Source organism: Chamaea fasciata, unplaced genomic scaffold, assembly GCF_029207755.1.
Source record: "Chamaea fasciata isolate MVZ Bird 193981 ecotype frontalis unplaced genomic scaffold, bChaFas1.0.hap1 SCAF_7, whole genome shotgun sequence".
NCBI lineage: Eukaryota > Metazoa > Chordata > Aves > Passeriformes > Sylviidae > Chamaea > Chamaea fasciata.
In genome coordinates this window covers 22,579,067-22,603,407 of record NW_027094092.1, presented here as the reverse complement: position 1 = coordinate 22,603,407, position 24,341 = coordinate 22,579,067, and the positions used below count along the sequence as shown (strand labels likewise).

The window sequence follows — 24,341 nt, the reverse complement described above, 5'->3', positions numbered from 1 at the left end:
ATCGAAGCCTCATTTGTCTCGCAGAGAAGGACTGGGACAGTCTCGCTGCCGACCCTCGGTAGCTCTAGCCCGTGGGACATGAAGCGATGAGACCCTTCCGGCAGCTCCCCGACGGCCCGGCTGGGACGGGAGCCTTTTGTTCTTCCCGTGGGTTTATTTCCATGGATGCCCCCGCCCCTTCTTCCCTCGCAGGAACGCGGCCCCGGGACGACGCTCTTTGTTCCCACGCGCCAAGCAAGACGCGGTCACAGGTGGCCCACGCGTAACCTGCACAGGCGGCACCCGGGACCCCGCAGGTAACCCAGCGCTCCTGCGCGGCGGGCGGGGGTGCATGGTGCCGGGCCAGGCCAGGTGGCAGGGCCGCTCCGTCGGGCGATGGCGGTGGCGGTGGCGGCGGCGGTGGCGGGTCCCGCCCGCCGTGGGCCGGCGCGGGCGGGGCGGGCGGGCACGGTAAAGGCGGCGCCGCGCGGGGGCCGGGCTCAGTCTGGCCGCCTGCGGGCTGCGCGGCGCCGTGGCCGCCCCCGGACCGCTCTGCCCATGGGGCAGCTAAGCCGAGCCCTCGGGACTGTCCCCCGCCGCCGGGACCTGCGCTAGGGCGGTGAGTGCTGTGCGCGTCCCCCCGCGCCGCGGACTTTCCCCGCCGCCCCTCGGGGTCCCGGGGATCGGGGGCGCGGACCCCGCCGCGGCCGTGCGCCCCGCGGGAGCCCAGGGCTGGCAGCCGCCCCCGCTGTCCCCTCGCAGTCAGCGGGGACGGGGGAGGGATGGATGGACCGACGGACGGACAGGGACTTAAGGAGAGGGATCAGCCCTTGTGCTGGCTGCGCATGGCTGCGATGGGACCGTCTCTGTCCTGGCCGTGCCCGGTCCGGGTGGGATGGGTGGAGGAGGTGGTGCAGCGTTGTATCCTGGTGGGAGGGTGGCAGGTTACTCCGAGCGTTGGACGGGCAGCTGCTGTGCCGCCTTGCGAGGTGATGCGCAGGCGGTCCCTTCCTTGGCTTTGTGGCGAGAGCTTTCTCCTGGCTGTTACTCGACTCAAAGGCAGGGGTCCGATGTCACTTCTTTCCTGGAAGTGCTCCGTCCTTTTCCGCATGCACGGGAAGCGTCACAGGAGGACCACGGTCCCCAGATGAGTACTTCAGGTGCCTGAAAGGGGAGGCTGAGTCCTGACCACTGCACGGGCTAGGGGGTCAGCCTCGGTGACTGAGCGTTGCGTCGGGTTGGGATGAGGGAAGCTAGCACAGCTGTGTTCCCCGTGGGATGCAATCCTGTAGGTGTGCTGGGGAACCCTGGCTCTGAGGAGGGCTTGGCCATAGTGGACGGGGTGGTGCCTGGGGGGGATGGAGGGAGAGGGGCAGGGCGCGGGAGCCGTGATGCGGGAGGGAGCTGGGACAGACCCCCTGCTATCACAGAGGGGACGGTGAGGAAAGCCAGCTCTTAGTGTGCTCTGCATCCTTGCCAGAGCTTGCACATTCCTGCGTGCTGAGTGCTCTACTGTGCCTCTTGCAGGGAGGGTCTGGCTGTCCCATCTGAGCAGGTGCACTGCTCTGTCTAGAGCAGCAGCAGCTATTAGGCTTCTCTGTTGAGTTCAGCTCTGACTGAGCAAACCAGGGTGAGCAAGAAGCAGCACCTTATTCAGCCCTGCCTCAGCACTGCTTGGAGTTGGAGTTCAGTGAGCCTTTTTCTTACCTGAGCAAGGAGCCTGACCCTCTTGCAGCTGCCTGAGAATCGGGGCTGCAAGTGATTAAACGGGTACCATTTAATCTCCTCCATCTGAAAAGGCTGGGAGTTACAAATGCCAGCAGCAACCAAAGCCTTGTTGACATTAGGGTACCATTAGCACAGCTGAGCCATGAGAAACTACAGAGTATGCAAGAGCACTGGCTATTCTGGACTTGGCATAAATAACTTGTTCAGTAACTATCTGCAGTACAGCAGTCTGCTGAACAATGGCATTCAGGGCCCTGTGGCTGAGGAAAGTGATTTTTAAACAAATAAATAGTAGTTACATTTCAAGCAGGGGAGTCTGCCCAGGGAGGAAGTTTTCTTAGACAGGTTTTGTCAAAAACCCCCAAATAAACAATGTCTTAAGACTCAGCATGAAAGTACCTCAACTAGCCCCAGCCCTGTCTCGGCTAGGTTGCATAAATACACTCTTGATGCATGCACAGCAGAGTGTGAGGGACACCATGAACCTGTGGTGTTCTGGTGCCCTCAGCAGTGAGGGGCTGGATACTGATGGTAGCTGGGAAAAGGAGGACTTGGTTGCTTTAGTGTGTGTGTTCTTGATCTTCGACTGCAGTGTGGAGCAAGGTGAAGGAAGCTCTTCCTTGGGGAGGTCGTTGTCCCAACCAGGAGGCTGAGAAGGTGAGGTCTGCTCTACAGTCTCAAGAGAAGTTGTTCATTTCTGCTTGCAGGCCTGTAGTGAGGTTTTATTGTGGAGATATGAACACAAGAGCATGTCCAGAGATGCACAGCAAGGCGAGGCTTGGGGTGGCCATTGATCTGTTGGAGAATAAACCACGGACATGCCCTCCCCTGAGGTTTTCAGTCCATTTGGAGCTTCTTGGAGGCTGGGGTGTGATCCAAAGGGAAATGTTTTCCTATTGTTCTCATTGAGCATTGAGTGCTGAAGCGTGCAAAGTGCCAGGAGTACATCTGCAGCTGGTGTTCACTTGTCCTGCAGCTCTCTGTAGGTCAACATGTTGAATAGTAGGGGCTGGGAGGGATGGTACCACATGCTGGTTACAAATATCACTTTGAGCTTTTTGGATCATGTAATGTTCTGTGTGATATGTGTGCTTGGTCCTCACCCAGTAAGCCCCCAAATTTCTGATGAAAACTTCTAAATGCCATTAGAGCACAAAGAGTATCTCCCTCTGACGCAGGCAGGATTGGCTGCCTTCCCACTGGGCTGCCCAGGAGGCTGCATGTTGACCTGGGTGGAGCTGTGCGTGAGGTGGGGGTGTCGGTCTTCTTCGTGCTACGTTTTTGGCTACAAGCTCTCCCTTGGCACAGGATAAAAGCACACGTGAACCAGAAAGATGTTGAGATTGTTTATGTTTGACATCTGGCCTGGCGCCAGAGGGAATGACTTGGTGACCTTGGCACTATTGGGACATTATTTATAGAACGTAGATCTTCTGGGGTTTGTATTTTTGATGTAGGAATGTGAAAATAAGTCTTGGGAGGAAAAGACCCAATGCTGGCCACAAAATACATTTGATTTTTTTCCAGAGCAGGAAAAACAACACTTAAGAGGTGACCAGGTGTTCCCTGTTTGCACTGCTTTCTGCTTTCCCTTGGAAAATATAGGTTTGGTGCTGTCCTGGAGATCACAGGCTAGCATGAGTTTGAAAAGTTCTTATTAATGATGCTGAAAGATGTTAAAAAAGAAATCCACTTGTAACCCGTGACAATCTCAATAGTTTACAAATGATAAATGACTCTCTGGGCTTCTTGGGTTTCCTCTGTGAAGCTCTGTGTCATCTGCAAGGCCTAATGCATCTGTTTGTGTTTCAGTGTCCATCTGTGGTGATGGTTAATGTGGCTGACCCCGGATGACATTTGGAGATGCACAGGATTTTATTGGAAGGCCCACAACACAGTGCTGGCCCCACAGCTCTGTGTCCCAGGGCTCTGGTGAAACCCTGGTAGCAAACTTTCCTTCTGGGTTTCACAATACATATAAATCTCTCATCCTCATTCTGTGCAGTGAGTGTATGTTCCGATCACCTAAATCTGTAAATGTCCTTCTATCCCTCTGTATGCAAAGTACGAATTTACTGAACATATTTGCACATTGGTTTTGATAGGGAAGCCCTTGCCTAGGCTGTACCTGACTCATTTATACCAGACTTTGGTTGGACCCTTACCCAGCTCATCTTACAGAGCAAAATCAAGGACCAGTGTCTAAGAAAGCTCTACTCCAGATTTATACTGACTGCTGCTGTCATTATGGGGAGGAGAGATCCCTCACCAAAACTGGGAAGTTATCAAAACCATTGTAGTTGGGTTTAGTGCTAATGCTTCTGCTGATGTTGGTGGTCAGGAACCACATGCTCACTTTCTCAACCTAAAGGGCCAAAATGAGAGGCCTAAGTATAGGGACTGGTAGCTGGCTCCTTTGGTGCAGAGTTTCCAAGATGTTTTCGTTAGGGATTTGGATTAACATAATTTAAGTCAAAGGCACGGAGGAGAGCATGGGGAGAAAAGCAGTTAGGAATAAATTCATGGTTCGGTAGTCTGGTCTCCTGAGGAGTGGTATTACAGGATAAGTCGGTGTAGTGGGAGATGCGCACAGAGGAGTGTCAGATAACACTGGCCACATAATTATTTGTTTGAAGGGATTCTGTATTTTAGAGTGAGATTAGTGTGCAGTCCCCTTCGCAGCTGCCTGCCACTGCAAACCAGAATGGAATCCCTCCTTTTTGTACTAAAATTAGTGCAGCAGCGTGGCCCAGAGGGGCAGGTGCAGTCAGAGCAGCACAAAAAGCTTGCAACCCTCTTGTTTTTAGCTGTATCCTGCCTGGGCTGAGAAAGTAAACAGTTTGAGTCTGTCAGCAGCCAAAAAAGAGACCTACAGAGAAAACCCACAAGTCTTCAGGAAACTCCGTGGGTGACTCAGACGGTGTTTTTGTCTGAGTACCCATTCATTCAGTAACCCATGATGGCAGCAGAAGCACTGCTTGTAGTGGTGCCACCTTATGAGTGAAACACAAACATCTGGTGTCAGATGCTAATGGTCATATAAAGACTCGAGCAACTCTTTCAGCCAATCCATGTTGTTCCAGGAATTCCACCGCTGAGCCTTAAAATAATCCCAGCCCTTGTTGGGTGCTGCACTTTCTTTCTGGTCTTCCAGCTAGGACTGCTGTAGTAGGACTGTGACAAAGAGCAGGCAGTTTCCCAAGGACATCTGTGCTTCCTATCCTTCCTGACAGCCAAGAAGATGCCTTTAGTTCAGCTTTCCTGTCTGTCTGGCCCTGCCTCGCTGTGTGCAGCATGGACCCAGCCAGGCAGCAGCCTCACTAATGCCCCATACTGTGTTGCTGCAAAGCTGAGAAATGTGTGGGCAGTGCTGGAGCACAGCTTGGGTGCAGACACTCTGCCATGTTGTACGGAGTCCTCAGGAAGGACTGTTTTGTGGAAATGGGGGGCTGTCTTAGCCAGAGCTCCAGGACGCAGACTGTTTTCTGAAGAAACAAGACATTGTAAAGGTCCATGGTTTTAAGTCCTTCTTAGTCTTTCTGTTAAAATTATTAAATTTTAGCTGCCCGGCATGCCATCATGGTTGGTGTTTGGCATATTCCAAGTAGGTAGAATCATGAGCTGCCTCCTTGCAGAGGGGAGAGGGAAATTCAAAAGCCACAATACTGAATCCAGGGGAGCTGGATGGTACTGGCTTTTCCCCAACATTTTCTTTGTGGCCTAGGAAGAAAAGTTTCTGTAGAAGCTGCTTAATAGGAATAAAGAGCATCCAAACATTACTCCACAGAAAGCAGAAATCTACCAGGAGTCAAAGACTGCACTGAACAGGACCAAGAATTTAGACCATCTGTCTGTGTTTTCCCAAGTTGTTTTCATGGTAAAGTGAGAGTAAATTTAGCTGAATTTAATATCAGCATTGCTGGTGTAGTCTGTGTAAGTGAGGACCAGAGAGGTGGTGTGCTTCTGAACAGCAGGCACCTATGGTGCATCCTTCTACCCTCCTGCCCTACTGCTCTGGCCAGTGCAACTGTTTTCTCCTTAGGGTGTGTGAATTGTTCTTGCCTTGTCTGCTGGCAAAAACCCATGAGGAATTCTTCCAGTGCCTTCCATGAACTGTGACAACGTCCACTGTTTAAATCTCTGGACAAGCAGGATGCATTGAGGGTTGATGGATGGAGGAATAATAAAGCAGTTGAGCTTATCCCCTCCAGCCAATTTATTCCCTGCATCACATCACCATACAAATCGAGTGCTTGTCATTAGTCAAAGAACACAGGAGAGAAGAGGCCAACCTGAAATCCCCAGAGCCCTGGCTGCATGGAAATTACATTACAGCAAGAGGTAATGGGGAAGGTGTTGACTAAAACCTGACACTTCTATGTCATGAGCTCTTCTAAGCAGGAGGCTGTGCTGTATGTTTGTGGACAGATGTATATATGCACAGGCACAGTAGCAAAGCACCATGTGTGTATATACACACACACAGAGTCCTGATGGATGATCCTGATATTACTGGAACTTGTTGTACGCAAGTGTCTGAGACTTAAAAATGAAAAAGAAGGGAAGGTCCTTAAATAACCCTTGATAGTAGAGATGGGACATCTGGCAATACTGCGTTTTCCATGGTTACTTGAGACCTTGATTTGTCAGTAGCATTGACAATGTAGCAGTGATGCTGCTATCATTTGGCTGCCTGAATCTCTCTGTTGCCTCCTTGTCCCTGGGTAGAGGAATCAAACAAAAGCAGGGAGAAGAACTAGTCAGAACTACCTTTATAATTTTTTTCCTAAGACTTCTTTTGCTTGTGCCAGGCGAGATGGAGAGAGAGCTCCTGTGGGACCTCTCAGTTCACAGATATCCATTGTCACCAAGGCTGTTTATACCACGTACTGGTGTTCATTCCTTTGCCTCCTCTCTGCTCTGAAAAGAGAAATCTTACTTTAGTTCCCTAGGCTGATGTGTGTCCTTTGTGGCTCTGGCTATAGGACATACCATCTCCATGCATGTTGTTGTCTAGTCTTTTTCATAATCTCAAAGTATTACTTCATGCTGTGAGATGGATGAAAGTCATACAGGGTTTGCCTAGGATCAGGTAGTGAGAAGTTCACTTCAGCAAGGATCTTGATCTTTTCCATCCATATAAAAGCAATCAAAAGGCTAGTCTTGCTCATCATCTAGGCTCCTCCTGTGGTATGTGAGAAGAGGTGAACCGTTCCAGGGTAGTGTGTGCATGCACCTTGTCCTAAAATGGGCACCTCTAGGGATTGGCTCACCCTGCTTATTTCCAAGGGAACCTAAAAGACGGAGGTGAGGAGATGTACAGATTCAAGTTATAGTTGATGGTTCCAAACTCCATTCGTTCCACCCATGAAGTGCTTTTACTCTGGGCTGGGGGCACACTGACTCTGTGCATGTTCCTCACAGTACACATACACTGGTCTTTTGTGGAAGCTGGAGAACCTGTCATGCATCAGAGACATTGTCTCTTTCAATCTCCTTTATATGAGTTCCTTTTTCTGATGAAAGCTATCTAAAGGGTACTTGTGTGCTGAATAGCCATTGTTGATAATGCACGATATGAAATCCAAAAGGAAGGCTCAGATTAAATGTCACGCACTTCACAGTCGGGGAATTCAAAGAGCCTTGTTGATCTGTGCTTAATTCAGGGCTTGACAGCTCATGCATAAACAAACATGTGCACATCCACATACATGGCTGCATGCAGATATTTCCCCTGACTCAGCAGCACATAAAAGCAAAGTCAGATGGGTGGGTTCCAGAGGGGTGGGTGCTGTGTTCATGGGGAAAGCCTGTGGGTTCTTCAAGACTCTGACTTGAGAACCACACTGGCAAATGCAGTCATGTGTTGTTAGTGTGGTGGGCTTCCTTCCGCCTTCCTCCCCTGTGCATCTCTCTGCTGAGCTGTGGCTGCTTTGATTTTCTGCATCTGGGTTTAATCTGACCACGAGAATCTTCTGAGAGTGTCTGGCATGTGCGAGGGCAGTATCCATGTAAGGTTCACCCCAAGGTTTCCACAGTGCTTTCTCCTACCAGCAGTGAATGAAGACAGACAGAAAAAGTCAATGTCATGCTAAGCTGGTTGTTAGTCAGGCCAGGAAGGGCATTTTTGCCTCTGACATGTTGTGTGTAATGAACCAAGTGCTGCACAGGAGTCCACAGAGCAGGCCGAGGTGTCACAGCCTGGCACTGGTGGGGTGCAGGGGCTGGGTCATTACTTGTAAGATGTCTCATTTGCTGCACATGAGCTATATGAACTTCTCTGGTAGATTTACTTTTCATATACGTCTGGGAAAACTAGGGTCTCAGAGGTTTAATGACCCAGCCTTGATTTTATGAAAGGGGCAGCAGTACTGCCAAACCTATAATCTAATAGTTTGGCTTTCAGGCTTCCTACTCTCCATGCTGTGCTGTAGTTCTGTTCCTAAAGTCAGCTGGTTTCACTTTCAAGTGCCTCATTGCAGGAGAGGGGTATACTTGTGGCTCCTCCTCGTTCTGAGGGATGCTGTGGAACAGTGCTCCACAGACATGTCTGTGCACCATGTGTTCACCCTCTAGTGGGTTGCTAGAAGTTTCTTTTAAGTTGTTTCACCACCAGCTTGTGAATTAGCAGAGCCTGTGCTAGCTCTGGCAGCAGCTATTTAGAAGTTTTCCTCTTCTAAATCTGTCCTCCTAGCTCCTGTTTGCCCAACATGGGGAATTTTGCATCTGACATTTTTAGCAGTAACCTGTTGCTATAGAAACTGCTAAGGTGTCAGAGGGAGATTTTTGCCACGTTGGGATAGGCTACCAAGTAGTTAAGTATGTGTTTTGTTGGGAGGCCTTCTCCATCATTTTTTTGCTAAGCAACTTCTTGAGCCTGTCTGCATGTCTGGGCTTATTTCATGTCTAAGGAGCCATGAGGGAGCAATAACCCAGAGTTCTGATTGTGTGTGAATGAACAGGAAATATTGGCAAATTGTTTAGGGAAGATGTGAAAAGGTGTTCTCTAGCTGCAGTGGTGGTTCCAGGTGGTGTGTAGGTGGTGGTAGTCCAGGGCTGCGAGATCACAGGTGGTATCAGTCTTTAGGGCAGTAAATTGTTGACACAGAAGCAGGAGTTGAGATTCTAAATGACATCTCCCAGGAAGGAGTCTGGGGCAAGCTGCTCCTCTCACCCTTGAGACTGAAATATAGGTGAATGCCAACATTGGTTGGTCTGGTAGTCTGAATTCTCCTTACTAACTAGTCAAGAGATTGTGCAGTGGGACTCAAACTGTGTGCACACAAATCAACCCATGTCTCTTATTTGTGTTTGTGTATATGTATATATATAATATATATTTATATACATATATTAATATACAAATATATATCTTTACATGTGTATATATATGTACATTTAATTTGCTTAATTTATTAATATATAACTTATTTATAAAATAAATGCATTTATGCAAATAGTAAACTTTTATTATTTTATCCAGGATGTGGATGTAACCATGTATATGGGAAATGCTCTATAACAGGGTTGTTAGTTACTCAGTTGTTGACTGATAGTTGCTTAGGCCATTCCATATCAGGCCTGATGTACAGAACTTCTGTGTCATAGAAGGAAACTTTATTGCTTGTACAATGAGAGGTGTGAGTCCTGTGAGTGCCTATGTGCCAGGGACTCAGGAAATATCCTGGCTAGACCAAAAGGCAATCTTCCTGTTTAATGCAAATTTATTCGTCTGCCCTTTTTCCTCCCTATTGTGTTTGCCTAGGCTGCACATCTGGTCTTATCATGACAGACTATGGAGATGAGAAACTCTTTGTTTTCTACACAAATGGAGGAAAAAAATCTGATGCTGCTGGGGTGTCCTGCAGGAGTTGTTCTCAGTCTGTGGTTGCAAATTGGCCCATGAAACTGGATGGGAATCTGCTTTTGCATTTCTGGAGTGGAACAAACTCATTTCATCTTCCATTTCATGGTTGTAGACATGTTGAGAGTGCATAAATCACAGTGGTTGCATTGTGCTGAGTAAGTTCCAGGATTGCAGATAGAGAACTAATGTTGCTGGAGGTGTAGATTATTGTCTTGGGGGAGGGAATCCATCGAGAATGGCTTTGAAATCACTGTTTCAGTGACAGTACACAGATGGATGATGTGCCTGTATGTGGCTCAGGAGACTTAATGTCCCAAATTGTAATTTCTTAACGATTTTCTTTTGAGTTCTGGAAAATGACAGAGGTGCAGGGAGTTGTTGAGAATAAAGAGCATTGGCTTCCTGGAGCATTTATGAAAGTCTCTTGTTAGGTGCATGGGAGCACAGCAGAAAGAAAATTTGGGGAGGTTTGAGGTTGTCAGGAAACGAGGTGCCAAGAAGCCCCATGTTACTGTGAAGGTTTAGTGTCCAGTGATGTTGTGGATAAAAAGCACGTGCATAGACTCCGCTCTGCTCCTCCCAGGGTCTTCCCATAGAGTTCCTCTGAGCCTCTGTTGCACCTCAGGTGCGAGGCAGAGGAGATGAAATGTAGTTGTGTCATATTTTCTGTTAAACTGACCTGTATTACCCTGAAGGGCTTTCCTAGCTTTTTAAGCTGCTCTTTTTCAGTAGCAAGGATTGATTTACTTGGCTGGCGGTTTTTTGGGGTTTTTGTGTGTGTGTGTGTGTTTCTGTGTGTGTGCATATGGGTTTTATTTTTCCTTCTAATGTTTCCCTGTAGGAATCATCTGCAGGACAGATGGCCCGTTAAGCTTCTGGGTCTGTCTCTCACAAACACCTGTCTAAGGCAGCTGGGAATCAAAGAGGAATTCTCCTCTTTTAATGCCCTTAAAGAAAAACAGCACCCTATCCCAGTACGTCCTACTTCCCTCTCTCTCTCTCTCTCCATCCTCCCAGCTTCCTGGGAAACTTAACTGCGTGGTTGTGGCCATCTGTTGAGACGGCGAGGGGCTGGGTGGGGAGGTGGCAGCCAGAGCCTTTGGGGGGGCAAGGGTAGATTTGGGGTGATGGATTGCTGTGGCTGGCTGGGCTGAGAGCCTCGGTGACAGAGAGGAGGATGGTGCAGGGGGTGGAGTTTTATGAAGTAACACAGACGAGAGCTGCCGAAGCAGTTGTACATTGTTGTGCTTGTACCTTGCATCCTTTGTGGGCATCCTTGCGTCTGGGGTGTGAGTGCACGTGTGTGGCAGATGAAGGGTGAAGTCTGTTTGTCCCCTGAGGTCGCAGTCCCCGGAGGCCATACAGAGGGGCCATGGTGGGGCCAGGTGTCCAGCTGGGCACCCGTGGGGAGCGCTGTGTACCGTGCCGGTCACCACAGCTGTGCAGGGCGCCTGCCCGAGCGCATGCAGCGTGTCACAGGCTGCCCTGCCAGCTGCTGCAGAGGCAAACAAGCATTTCTCCCCTGAGGTGCTGCCCAGGCTCCCATGGCGGGGTCAGGGAGTTGCTGCAGGTGGTGGTTGGCAGGCCGGCAGGAGCGAGGTTGCTGTGTTTAATTATAGCTCCCATTTGAGAAACTAGTAGAGCAACAGAGCTTTTTTATCGTGTTCTGGGGAAACTGAGCACTTTACAGGTTTTGATTGCTGTATAACACATCCTGTGACACAGGCAGAAACTTTCCTGTGGTCCCCGCAAAAGGAAATTTGAAACCATGGGCCATAGAATTCTGGAGATGGGCCGTACCTCTCAGCTGCTATGGGATATAGCCAATAGTGGTTCTTCCTGGGGCAGGATGTTTGGACGGCCACGGGGAGCTTGAGGGCAGGAGCTGCTGCACCCAGGGGCTGCAGAGGAGCAGCGGGGAGGAGGGTGCAGAGACTGAGCCTGCTTGGGCTAAAGCAACCCTGAAGCAGATGGAGGAGAGGATGCATGGAAAAGGCTGAGCAGACTTTGGATGTCCTTTTTTTTCGTGAAGCGGTGACTGAGTAAGCAACACAAGTTAACTCTTTCCTCCCCAGCGGAGGACTCATTGTCCCCTGTTGAGGGGTGATGCTGGCCGTATCCATTACGGCTGAGGTTGCCAGAGCTGCTGTAGGCACTGAGTGCCACTGCCTTGTGAGTGGAGGCTTTGCAGTCATGGGCAGCTCTGCACCTCTCACAAACTGCGTTGGAGGACATTCAGTGGTGTCTGACCATGAGATGTACTCTGCCTAAGGGTGAGCTTCAGATGTGCCTGAGGCTCTTGGTGCATTGCAGATGATTTGGGAGATGATATGCATGTGAAGATGTCCTTTCACCTAAGGATCTTGCTTTGCATTTTCATCGTGTGTAGAGGCAGGAAATCTACTGCCTAGGTTTGTAGGTATTCCCTAGGGATGACAGTCTCTTATGTCTGCTTATGGAAGCAGCTCCCTGTGCCTATTAGAGTTGCTTAAGGGGCTGTGGCAGGGCTGGGGATGAGCCTCTGTCAAGGCATGCTTCCTGCTGGTATTGCAAAGAGCCTTCTGTGCTGAAAGGGTTGGTGTATGTGTGAGAATGGAGTCCTGTGTACCTGGCTGGTTACAGGTGAGAAATCTGAAGTCTCTCTGTTGCTTAGGGGTACAGACTGTGCCAGACAGAGCGGGAGCAGCCACCGCATTCTGCTGCTGTGATGGCTGAGTGCTAATTGTTTTTACTGCCTGAGCATCAGGTTATTTTTGGCTTGATCAAGTTTCCTTCCCAGCTGGCTGGTGGTAGAGAGGTCCTAATAGTCTAAATCTCCACGCTTGATAGAAATCTAGGCAGGGAGCTGGTTTGGTCACTGTGGGTTTGGGATGTACAGTTGCAGAAATACAGGATGAAAATAGCTGTATTTTGGTAGTTACATGGGACATGGGGAGTTCTGGCTCAGGGTCTGCTGCACCATGGGCCTCCAGGGGAAACTCTTGATAGGCCATTTAGATAGGATGCACAAAGATGTTTTGTGACTCTCAGGTGTGTTTTTGGGTTAGACACAGAGAATTTACCTAATCTCTCAGGATTTCTGAGTCCTGAAATGTCTGAGGTGGTTTAGGAACAGTTTTTAAGCATATAAAAGTGAGCAGACTGAACCTTCATGTGTGGTGGGGAGAAAGGAGTCTTAGGTCCCCTGCAATTAGGCAACAGTGTAATGATTGTAAGGATGAAGATACTTGGTAGGTCTGTGGATCCTGTCCTTAATCCACCTGTGTTTCCACTGCCTCTCCTCTTTACTATGTGCATGTGTTTGAGCCCAGGCTTTCTTGACAGCTCTGTGGTTGATGAGGTATAGGATTCAGAGCAGCTGCTATGGACCCAGTACTGTCCTAAACAGCAAAGACAGAACTGCCACAGCCTGGAGGAACATCAGAAGAGCTGGACAAATCCATTACAGCTGCTGGGCCCGTGCAAGAGAAATGCTGTAGGCATCAGCCCAACCATGAGGGCCAGGTATAGCACAGCTGCCATGGTGGATGCCCCTCACACTTCCTTATGCTGCTGCAGTGCTGGAGAACTCCCCTGGGCTCTGCCAGATTGCTCCCAGACAACTCCAGTATTGGAAAGGGACGCTGCCTCTGCTTCATCTGCTTCATACTTAGTATTGGTTCTCAACTTGTGCTCTGTAGAAGATGCTTATGAATGGCAAGTGCCCTGTTAGGCTGTTACAAAGGACATGCATCCACTGTACCTTCTTGGATAATTCTTAGGCATAACAAATCAAAGCGGGCTCAAGGTGTTGAATTGTCTTGGGCATACTGACTTGGGAAATGTAAAACAGGAGAGCAAAAATCCTCTCGCTGGCCTGAACGTGATAGAGTTGAACAAACTTGTGTCCAGTTTAAATGTAGAAACATTTCATTGTCCCAGCTTGACTGGTTTCATACTCTCTTCCCCTGCCTGCAGATCAGAAGTGCCATCAAATCCTTGGAGTTCTGTAGTGCCACCTCTTTAATTCAAGCACCACTGCTTTGTCAGGTAAAAGGCCGCACTGTGGACGACAGTGCCATCCATCTTAGCAGTAGACGGCGTCCCTGTCCCCAAGGCCCTGGGGAGCCATGTCCTCCCAGGTAGGCAGCTTGCCACCCTCGAGCAGTTGGGCTCTGACTTGCAGGAGCTGTAGGCAGTCAGCTTCAGGAACTGCTGGAGCAGGGTCTGGTTCTGCACCTCTGTGGTGGGTGCAGAGCTCTGGCTGCTGCAGCACCGTGGCGTGTACAGTTGAGTCTCCTCTCTCCCACGCTGCGGAGCTCTCCTTTCCAGACACTGGGAGGGAAGCAGAGACGTTGGGGGAAGAGCTGTGGAGGTGGGAGAGATTGAGCTATCATTGGCGTGGCACCAGTGAGGTTTCTTTGCACCACTAAGCAGTAGCTATCAAAATTGAATGCAGTATGCTGAATAGCTGAGCAAGCGAACAGACACAGAAAAGAGACTGCAAAGAAAAGGGATCTATGAGGAAAAAACCCTCTTTCAGCTGCACATAGGCACTGCCCATCACAGAGAGCTGTGGCAGGGAGCAGGAATTGCCTGTTTATGGTGGTTGATCTTCACAGTCCCTGGGATGCTTGGAAAAAGGATTAAGGAGGAGAGAATCACAGGAGAAAGAGGAGGAGGAGGTTTCCCTTTCGCAAACTCACAGGCTAATAGAAACCATCCTCTAAATTGTCAGTGTGTCAGGATACATTAATGTAAGTATAATGCTTTCAAATCCTCAGCATCTTCTATCTGAATGTCACTGAATTAGCGCTAATTGCATTCATTAGCTCGTTAGCCATTAATATTCAGCATTTGTTCGACTGGCTCTGTCTCTGGACGATGGGGGTAATGAGATGTGGGACTGGCTGCGGGGCCATGCCATAGCTGTGCTGTAGGAGCGTGTGTTTATGCACCAGACTGTTTTATTGGCATTGGTGTCTGGCCTGTGTTGTGCCGGCTCTTGGCCAGTGGCTTACCACAAATTAGTGGAAACTCGTAATGGGAGAGCAGTGTTAATGATGATGTGGATAAATTTCCACCAACTCCTGCCCTGAAAGCAACTGGCGAGACAAATGATGAAGCCAAATTTTGATCTTTTGGCCTTGAGCCAGTTGTTAAACTGCCTCTGTAATCAGAAAGCTATTCAGTGCAGTCTTCATTGGTGAGTCATGAAGTCCCACCTTTCTTTGCTTCTTGCTCTCAGGAGAAATTCTCTATTACTTTTTTCTTCCTTCTTTTTTTTTTTTCTTCCTTTATTTTTCTTCCCCCCCTTTTTTTTTCTTTTTTTTTATTTTCTTCCTTTTTTTCCTTCTTTTTTTTTCTGAATCTTTTTTTTCTTCATTCCTTTTTTTTTATTTTTCTTCCCTCCTTTTTTTTTTTTTTTTTTTTTCCCATCCCATCTTCCCTTCCTCAGGTGTTTCTGACTGTGAGACCAGGGCAGGAAGGTGTGGGCATCAGGCTTTTCCTAGCAAGAAATCAGGAAAGATCCAGAAGTGCCAGGATGGCATGGCCAGCACACTCAGCAACCCAAGTCCTGTCAAGACCAGCAAGCCTCAGTTCTCTAATCCCTGAGGAGAACCAGTAGGATACTACTGCTCAGGCCGTCTGCCAAACTCTTCCCCTAACTTTAGAGATGTGGGTTGGCATCAGAGTGAGAGAGAGGAGCATTCACCACAGGACTGTTACTTTACGATTGGAATGGATGGCTTTGATCAGAAAATACTGGGCTAGAAATACCACCACAACACGTCTTCTCTGGTTTCAGTTCTGGTGGGAAACCACACAGCATCCAACCTTGTGAGTCTGGGTCAGCCAGGAGCAGAAAAAAATGCAAAAACTGTAGCTAGTTAAAGAGGTTGAACTTTTCTTTTAGACCCATCACTCTGGCTTTGGGGTGGATTTCGTGTGTAGATTACCTAGACTTGAATACACACAATTGATTGTGACAGTTGTTGGCAAACTCCAGACATGGTAAGTCTTTCAAGCTTTTCTACTGTCAGCTACCATTTGAGCTTCCTGCCCTGTGCTCAAAGGTAGGCCTGAGTATACAGCTTCTGCCTTTCTCCTGTGCAGTTGTTTTCCACTGTCCTAATTCTGAAATATTTCTAGACCCTAACTGCTGCATTGTGGCTTCGTGCTGCCTTTCCAGGAACCTGGCCTTAGTTATTCAGTGGAATAAGAGCAAAAAACCCATGACCAAACAAGCCCTGCTACAATCCAAAAGAAGTACCTCTAAGGCACTGAGTAGCTCAACTGGCTCACTGAAAAGCATTTTGCCTGGCCTGCTGAAAGGACCTTATTAAACCTTTGATCATGGGGTTCACCTTTTGCACCATCCCAGCAAGACCTCTTAACTTTGCCTTAAAGAAAAAGTTACATTGGTCACTTGCAGACAGGACTGGCTGTTCTTGTCTGAGCGACCACAGGGAAAGATTTTCCTCTGAGAGGGAAATCCCTTGCAAGGCACTGGGACAGCATTTGCATGCACAATGCCAAAATAATTGTACTTCATTTTATTACTCTCCAAAGACTCGTGAAATATTTAGACATCAGCATAAATTGTTTCCTCCTCAGGCAGCTCTGGGAAGGCTTGGCTGGGGCACAGGGCTGCTGGTGCTTGAGCCCCACACTTGCTTGGACTGGATTAGGTGTGCTTGGTGCCTGGGGGGAATTTCTGTGGGTCTCTGGAAGGGTGAAGTGGCAAATGGAAAAAAGTGTTTGTGTTCAGCTGAGCCAAGATGAAATGAAGACAAATTGGAAGAAAAGGCTTTCTGAACTGAGCCTTTCCAGGGTTTTACGGTTGTGGGAAGAGACGGAGTGATTTCCTGGGACCCAATACCTGTACTTTTATATGCATATCAGGGCAGAAGTTATCTTTTTCAATTCTCATTGCCTGTGTTTACTTATCCCAGATAATATTTGTTGTTTCTAATTGTCATCATTTCCCTGAAAGCAAAGTGAGTGTCTTCAGGGAAAATCATGCCTCTGGCTTCTTGTTCTTCAGGGGCTGATATGTTCAGCCTACAGCATCTGAGGGGGGGCACACAAATAAATAATTGATACTTGTTTGGGGTTTGACCTGAAATGGCAGCTGAAGAATGTGATGTATTGCATGAGAAAAGAAAAAAGGCCAAGCATTACTTAATGATTTTAATTCCCCTAGTCTGAGACACACTTAATTCCCTTAATCTGAAAAACAGCAACGAGGTGCTATTGGGCATTGTCTCATGCTGGGATAGACAAGATTATGGTTTGTAGGTCAAAAGCATTTATAACTAAATGTCCGTGCTAAAGCCACTCTGCTCTGAGTTTTTTCTTTCCCCCCCAAGGCAAATCCCGGAAACAACAGGATCATTCTGAGATGAGCCACCTGTAACTGAGGCCGGCCTTGTTGCCAGGGCTCCCTGCCCCGCGAGGATGAGGAGCCGTCTGCCAGCCTAACAGAAAGATTTTGTGGCGGCGGTTGTTTTATTTTTCCCAAACGTCGTTGAGATTTCATGTGACAGCAGAGCCACTTCCTGCACCCTCCTTGTGGCACCTGGCAGCCAAGGGTTGGGTGGGGCAGGGCCACCACCATGGCGGCGAAGCAGCCCCCGCCGCTGATGAAGAAGCACAGCCAGACCGACCTGGTGAGCAGGCTGAAGACACGCAAGATCCTGGGTGTCGGCGGGGAGGATGATGACGGCGAGGTCCATCGCTCAAAGGTGAGGGCGGCAGAGAGGGAAGCCCCTGTGCAGTAATGGTGGAAAAGGGACCTTCTGCTGGGCAAACCAGGGTTTTTGCCCATCCATCTGGTTTGGGGTTGTCGCAGCCAGGCATTGTGAACAGGAGCGTGCTCACACGAACATGAGCAGCTTTGGGCAGTGTGCGCATGACAGCAGGATAGATACTGTGTCACTGAGGGCTCTGCAGGAGCTTGTGCTCCATCAGGATGTGTCATGCAGGTGATGTGTGTGAGGAGTCAGTTCCCTTCTTCCATAGGTAAGAGGAAACAGAAGTTAGTGTTGACTCTTCCCCAGCTGCATGTTGTAGGTGGCTGATCCCAGTAAGGGAGCAGTAGAGGCTGCAGCTTCTGGTGGAAATTAAGGCAGGTGTTGGGACCAAAGAGCCACAGCTGAATCCTTTGTCCTCCTCCTCTTTCCAGACCTCTCAGAGGTAAACTCCCACATGGGAGTAGATGTGTGGTTTTGGGCTGGTGAGTACTGCCTAAAGACTAGGAAAGGATCTGCTTATCTTGTGCCTTTCATTTGAATTTCAGATTAGCCAAGTCCTGGGAAATGAAATCAAGTTTGCAGTCCGGGAACCACTTGGACTCAGGTAAGGTACTGGATCACCTTGGAGCTAGGTCATCTGAGGCCCCTTGCCCACAGCATCCCTGCCAGCTCTGGTTTCCGACACCAACTCCGCTGCTGTGCCAGCATCACTGCTCCCTGCAGGGGCTTCTTGCAGGCTGTGGAATCAGACCAGCTTCGCAGTCTTCCCCCATAAATGAGCCTGAGGTTGTCAAGTTCTTGTCTCATTGCATGTGCAGAGCACTACAAGGGCTACGTGGGGCTGGACGAACTCCTGTTCTACTGTGTGACAGGGTGGTGTGTCCTGTGGGAATCCTGCTCTGCACCATCCTCTTGGCAGGGCCACTTCCTTCCTTTGCTTGGGTGAGGGCGAGTCTGGCTCTGTCTCACCAGCAAGGCTGGCCTGCATGTTGAGGCTCGAGCTAGGGGGACGTTTCCATGGGAGGTTTCTGGCTGTCTCACTTGTGCATGAGGGAAGGATGCAGGCTGATGAAGGAGCAGGCAGCCAGAAATGCTTTGTGAAGTATGAGTGATGGGGTCACCTCCAAGCTCATGCTGGGTCCTCTGTCTTCACTCTCATGCAGGGTCTGGCAGCTGGTTTCCGCCATCATGTTTTCCGGGGTCGCCATCATGGTGAGTGAGGGATGTGGTCCTGGAAAGAACCAGCTCCTGACTGCCAAAGGGGTGCCCCAGCATGGCCCTTCAGTTTCTGGCATTTAGCTTCCTCCCCTGCCTCCAGCAGCTCCGACCACTTTCTCCTGCCGAGGCCTTTGCCCTCAGTGTGTCTCAGCAATGGGCTTTGCCAAGTGTCCTTGGCACCTTGTTCCCATCACCAGTCTGTTTGCATTAGCAGGGCCCATAAACCAAGGAATGGCAGCCTTGGTCACAGAAACCGGCCATGCAGCTGATAGTTGACATAGTGATATTCCTGCGCCTCCTTAATTTCCGGTTTCCTGGCCAGCGGCTCCAATCCCACAAAGGCATGATGCTGCTGCCCAAGGGGACATGTTTTGGTGGCCCCGGCCAGTTCAGGTTGCTGAGTTTCTCTCTCACCTCTGCCAGGCCCTCGCTTTCCCTGACCAGCTCTTTGATGCCATCTTTGAGGAGGAATCGGTGAGCAGCAAGACTCCCATCCGGCTCTATGGAGGAGCCCTCCTCAGTGAGTGCCGTACCACTGTGCTGGGGCACGCTGCTGCCCCACAGAGTAAGGGAACAGGTGGCCAAAACGGCAGCAGGGGACAAAGTCCATGCCCAGCCGGACACCTGCAGCTGGAGAGCAGAACATCTGCTGTTAGCAAAGAAATTGCTGAGGGATATTTTGAAAAGCTTGGCGGCTGCTGCTGCTTTTCCCTAGCAGGGATTCAGGCGTGCTGCAGGTGGGGTAAGAAGGGCTGTGCATGCTCTGGATCCCTGGTGGATCACCCCATGTGCCCCAGCAAAGGGAGCCCGCAGGGGGGGCCGGGGAGGGGCGCTGGGCCGCAGCAGGGGAGGTGGGGGAGGCGGCGGCATCGGGAGGGGCCCAGGAGGAGGGGGGCGAAGGACAAGGAGGTGCGGGGAGCCGGGAGAAACGGTGTGGGAAGGGAAGGGAAGGGAAGGGGGCCCAACCCGCGTCCTGCAGCGGCACCGCGCGGGGCGGGCGGGAAGCGCGGCCCTGCCGCCGTCCGGCCCTCGGGCAGCGCGCCCCGCTGTCGCCCGCAGGCATCGCGCTCATCATGTGGAACGCCCTGTACACCGCCGAGAAGGCCATCATCCGCTGGAGCCTGCTGGCCGAGGCCTGCTACTTCGCCGTGCAGTTCTTGGGTGAGTGCCCGCGGGCCGGCCGCGACGAGGAGGAGGAGGGTGCAAAGACTCTGCGTGGTGGGAAGCAGGGATGATGGTGGGCAGGGCAGTGGTGGAGCATCTTTCCTGCCAGCTGCTTGCCTTTTTTTCTCCCCCATGGAATATCCTCTGCCCTGAGCTGCTCCTTGAATATTACCATCTTAGAATTCATTAATTTTTCTCTCTGAAAATGTCCTGGGCTTCATAGCCAGCACAGGCCATTGTTGGAACAGGCTGCCTAGATGCAGGGTCTAACAAGAAAAGATTCTAGCAACCTACACTAAAAAGGGGGATGCTCAGTGTTACCAAAACAGAGCATAACAATTTAGCTTGTTTCTAGGGAGCTTATCTATATTTAACAATGAAGGGGGTTCTTGAATGTGTGTCTTGGTAGCTCAGTGGGTAGCTGGTTTAGACATGAGCTGTTTGTTGGTGGCCAGAAAAGAGAAGCGTTCGATAGAGGTGATGTGTGTGGACTGTGCATATTTTGTAGATGCTCCTAAAGTTGAGAAATGTTTATCAGCACTGAAGTGTTCAAGCCACAAAGCAAACTCAGGAGGATGTGACTCCCAGATTAACACCTGAGCATAATGGAAGCTCAGATCTGCTTGAGTGACTGTTTTAGCCTGAATGTGGGGCTGCCTTAAAAGCAGAGTTTCTGTAAGAGAAAGCACTGGGGTCCATGACAAGCTTCAAGGCAGTGAAAAGAAGCTAATGAAGAGCCTCTGCCATGGGTTCACTGTGCATGTGAACGAGCCTGTGCTGAAAGCTCCTGCTCTCACAAGGCTCAGCAGTTCCTGCCGAAGCTCTGCGTTAGAGGGCAGCAGAAAACAGCGTTGTGCTATTTGTCTTCTTTTGGTTTTGCATCACCAACCTCTGCCTTGTCTCCTTCCTTCTCCTGCAGTTACCACTGTCTCCCTGGTTGAGAGTAGCCGGATAGCCACAGGTGCCATGCTCCTCCTGGTCAGCCGAGCCCTCTTCATTCTCGTCAGCATTTATTATTATTACCAAGTTGGACGTCGTCCCAAGAAAGTCTAATTCCTGGGCTTTTTTGTTACGGGAAAGGTGGGAGGGGGGAGTTTGTGTCGGTAATTTTGCATTATAATTATAATTTTTTTAATTTTTTTTTTTTTGTTAGTCCCTTTTGGTTCTAAAGTAGTTTCGTTCTTTACCGGCATGAATCAGTTTGTAACCCAGTGCTGGTGGCATCGCCAGGTGAAATGGGGGGAGCAACATCGGTGGGACCCCCCAGCCCCTCTGCAGGAGATGAGGAGCAGTGGGAGGAAGGCTCAGGGAAGTGTGTGGGCCTGGCAGGCTCAGGGAAAAAAGCCAATTTTCTATGGGGAACTGGCTGATGGGATCACAGGCTCTGAACCCACTGGAACAAAGCACAAAATAAGGCCAGCATATTGAAACCAAATCCCTGAGGAGACAGGGCAGTAAGATAACCAACAAGGGACTTGGCTACTCTACTTGGTAAGCCTTGCACCTCCCCTGGTTTACAGCCCGTTCCCCTTTTAGCAAGTACTGACTGTCTAGGTAGCCAGGAGCTGGATGGGTTCAAGTTCAGTGCTTTGCAAACATCTCTTCTTTCCTCACTGCCAGAAGTACATTTTTGTGTAGTTCATAGTTTTGCACCAGATGCTGTGCAGAGCTTGGCAGGAGATACAGCAAAAGAAAGGGGAGAATCCTTGCTTGTTCCCTCTGCAGGGACAGCACTGGGAACAGTGGAGCAACTTGAATTAAAAGATGTGAGAAGTGAAGGAAGCTATTGGAAATAGTCCATTGAGCACAAAGACGTTCACTTGTTTAGGGTGTTTCATGAAGTTTCTAGGCTGGGGTCCTGTCCCCTTCACCCCAGAACACTTCCTACAGTTGAAGCTTTACTGATGGTAGTAGCAGTGGTGGGTGTACAGTAGCTTTATCTGATGCTTTAGTTGAGCAGGGGCTGGAGTGCTGTTGTGGTTAGAGCTGGTAGAGGACTGTAACAGTAAGAGCATCTGCACAGATGCTTGGGTCAGTGAGCAGCCTCTAGACATGGGCTCTAGCTGTGGGAGGTGGTGTTCCAACTCTGCTTATATCTGCATCACATCTCTTCTGACCTTGAGAAGAGAGGACCAAAGTTTTTGTAGCATTAAGCTATTTAACTGGGATGAAGAACAGCAAGGAGTGGAGTGTATGATGGCAAGGACAGACTAAATGTGCTTTAGTACTCACTAGCCAGTTTCTCCAACACTTCCTGGGCTTAATAGTGTTGACTGCCCTGCTTCCTAGTGCTTTCCTTGTGGATTATCCCTGTCCACAGCTTGAGGCAGCTTTTTTTATTCTCCGTGGGACTAAAGCCAGAAGGTTTATGTACAGGACATGGACTTGTTACTCATGCACTACTGTTGACTGGATCAAAGCATGCCCTGGAATATAGCTGACGTTCCAAAATCCCAGTAGAAAGATTCCTACACAAACAGAACTGCTTGTGTGAACAACAGTCCTCAAGCCACTGGTAAGACTGGGATCTACAGCTATTGCTATTTAATATCTTAGTAGAGTTAGAAGAAGGTAGTGGGTAGTTATTGTATGTTGTGTTAGTGCTTTTGGCATTTAGAAGCAGCTGCATAAGCTTGGGACACTGTGTGCATTGTACTTACTGGCCATGCAAAACGTCTGTCACATAAGAATATTGGAAATTGTTGAATCAGGAAACATCACAACTGTAACTTAGTTTTTTGCTTAATAAGTAAATCAAATGGAGAGGCAACATCCAACAGCAGGCTAAATTCTGGAGCCTCATGGCAATACACGCTTGTCAAGCTGCTTTCAGCATGTCCAAAAATTATACTGAGCAACTAAAATTTTAATTAAGAAGAGTGTTCCTGTTCAGATGGAAGAATTGGGGTCTAAGAGGGAAACCTTTCCCTGTGAGGCAGGTAATGATCAAGTGCAGGCTGGAGAGGATCAGAAATTAGACCAAGTGGTGCAGCATGCAGGAGCTGGAGCATGGCATGCTGTGGCTGTTGCTCTCTCCCTGTGCATCACCTGCGTGGGCAGCTGCAATGGCCTCAGTGTGGCACTTTGGCTGTAGTTGTGGGTATAGGTACGTTGATTTTTTGTGTTTTGGATTGTCATGTGAATGTATACACAGATTGATGGTTGGTTTTTTGGGGGGTGGGAAATTATGTTTCTAGGACAGACAAGTAAAACCTACCACAGCAAAAGCAATCTTATAGAAGAAGGAAATGGAGCATCTTCCTCAGGCTGCCTCCCATCTGTGTTGGCACAGGTGCTATGAACTTAGGTATTGACTTGAGTCTGATTAGAGTACCTCAAAAGGTCATCCCATAGGTGAGAGATATGAGTTACTGCACTATGTGAGAGCAGTACTCCAAAGACTTCTTGATGGTTAGATCAGGTGGGAGGGTGGGGGAAGCAGTTACAGCTCTCCAGGGTAGTTTTAAATAAGGTGAGATCAGATTTCTCTGGTCCCCTGATTAGCAGCTGCCTCTGCAAAACTTGAAACAATCAGCCACTTCTAAGTTTGCTGGTCGATGGCTTTTTCTGCTTCAACATAGAGCAAAGCCTGGGGGAGTGGCCACTTAAAAGATCTCATGCTACTTGGTACCTAGTCCTGAAAGTGGAGAGATGATGTTTTATTTTGATGCTTCTTGCTCCTTCTTGCTCTAAGTGGACCACGTAGAAAACACAGAGCTCTACTCCTCCTCTACAACTAAGCTGTAGTTCCTGGCATGTCCCTTCTCAGCAGCAAGGTGCTGCAGGAGAAACATTATCAGGCCCACTGGAGGTGGTGAGTGCATAGCAGGTGAGGCCTAGGAGGGAGTTGCTCAGGGTGGTTTGAGGATGGAGGCCAGGCAGAACAGCTGCAGCACTGTCAGAAACCAACTGCACCTGGTTGTCTTCACTCTGTTGTGAATGAGGAGAAAGGGAGGAGGATGCCAAACCTTTGTACAGAACTGTGTCCCCAAGGATGGACGTGCTGACTTCACAGCTGCAGGTGGCAGTTGAGAACATAATTTGGGATCAAAAGCGTTAGGTGTCACTTCAGGCTTGGCTACTGATCTGCTGACAAAAAAATTCCATCTCCACAGGCCTCGGCTTCCTTATCTGTTACATTCTGAGAGGCCTTGTAACAATGTCATCTCCCAAGGGAGACTGTAGTGAACTTCCTGCATTTGTACAGTGCTGTGCAGGACTTGGACGTATGTTCCCCAGAGGATTGTGCTCCAAGCAGGCACAGGCCAGGACTTAAAGCTGACCCCCTTTCTCTGCTAGGGATGAATCCAAATTGTTGCATTCACAGAGCCCTCACTTTGGAGGGTGAAGAAAACTCATCATTCACACAAGTCCCTACATCATCTTATTTGCATCCAACCAAATCTGGCAAACTGGAGCTGGTGACACAGGAGAGGCTATGTCTGTCCTAAGCTGGCCTCTTTTCTGGTCAAGGGTTTTTACTTGGGAGGGTGTGGGTGGGGGGTGGTGGTGCAGGGGAGAATGGGACACTTCAATTTATACCTCATTTTAGCTGCTGTACCTGAGTTTATTTTTTCCTCTGGTAAGAAAGTGACTGTACTTAACACCAAGCAAATAGTGAAAATTAAAGCTGTTTCACTTCACTGTCA

General features: G+C 49.3%; 1 protein-coding gene across 1 annotated transcript; it reads left to right on the top strand.

Annotated features, from left to right (window-relative positions):
• The first annotated feature begins 451 nt into the window (after positions 1-451).
• TP53I11 (tumor protein p53 inducible protein 11) lies at positions 452-24,341 on the top strand. Its single transcript, XM_066187905.1, has 7 exons — positions 452-598; positions 16,927-17,301; positions 17,856-17,914; positions 18,474-18,522; positions 18,952-19,048; positions 19,588-19,689; positions 20,612-24,341. The coding sequence occupies exons 2-7, from the start codon at positions 17,173-17,175 to the stop codon at positions 20,743-20,745; spliced, it is 570 nt and encodes a 189-aa protein (XP_066044002.1). The 5' UTR covers positions 452-598; positions 16,927-17,172; the 3' UTR covers positions 20,746-24,341.

Coding starts and splice junctions, on each gene's coding strand:
- TP53I11 (XM_066187905.1), top strand. CDS start 17,173: ATGGCGGCGAAGCAGCCCCCGCCGCTGATGAAGAAGCACAGCCAGACC. Junction 17,915..18,473: donor CGGGAACCACTTGGACTCAG/GTAAGGTACTGG, acceptor ACTCTCATGCAG/GGTCTGGCAGCTGGTTTCCG. Junction 19,690..20,611: donor CTTCGCCGTGCAGTTCTTGG/GTGAGTGCCCGC, acceptor CTTCTCCTGCAG/TTACCACTGTCTCCCTGGTT.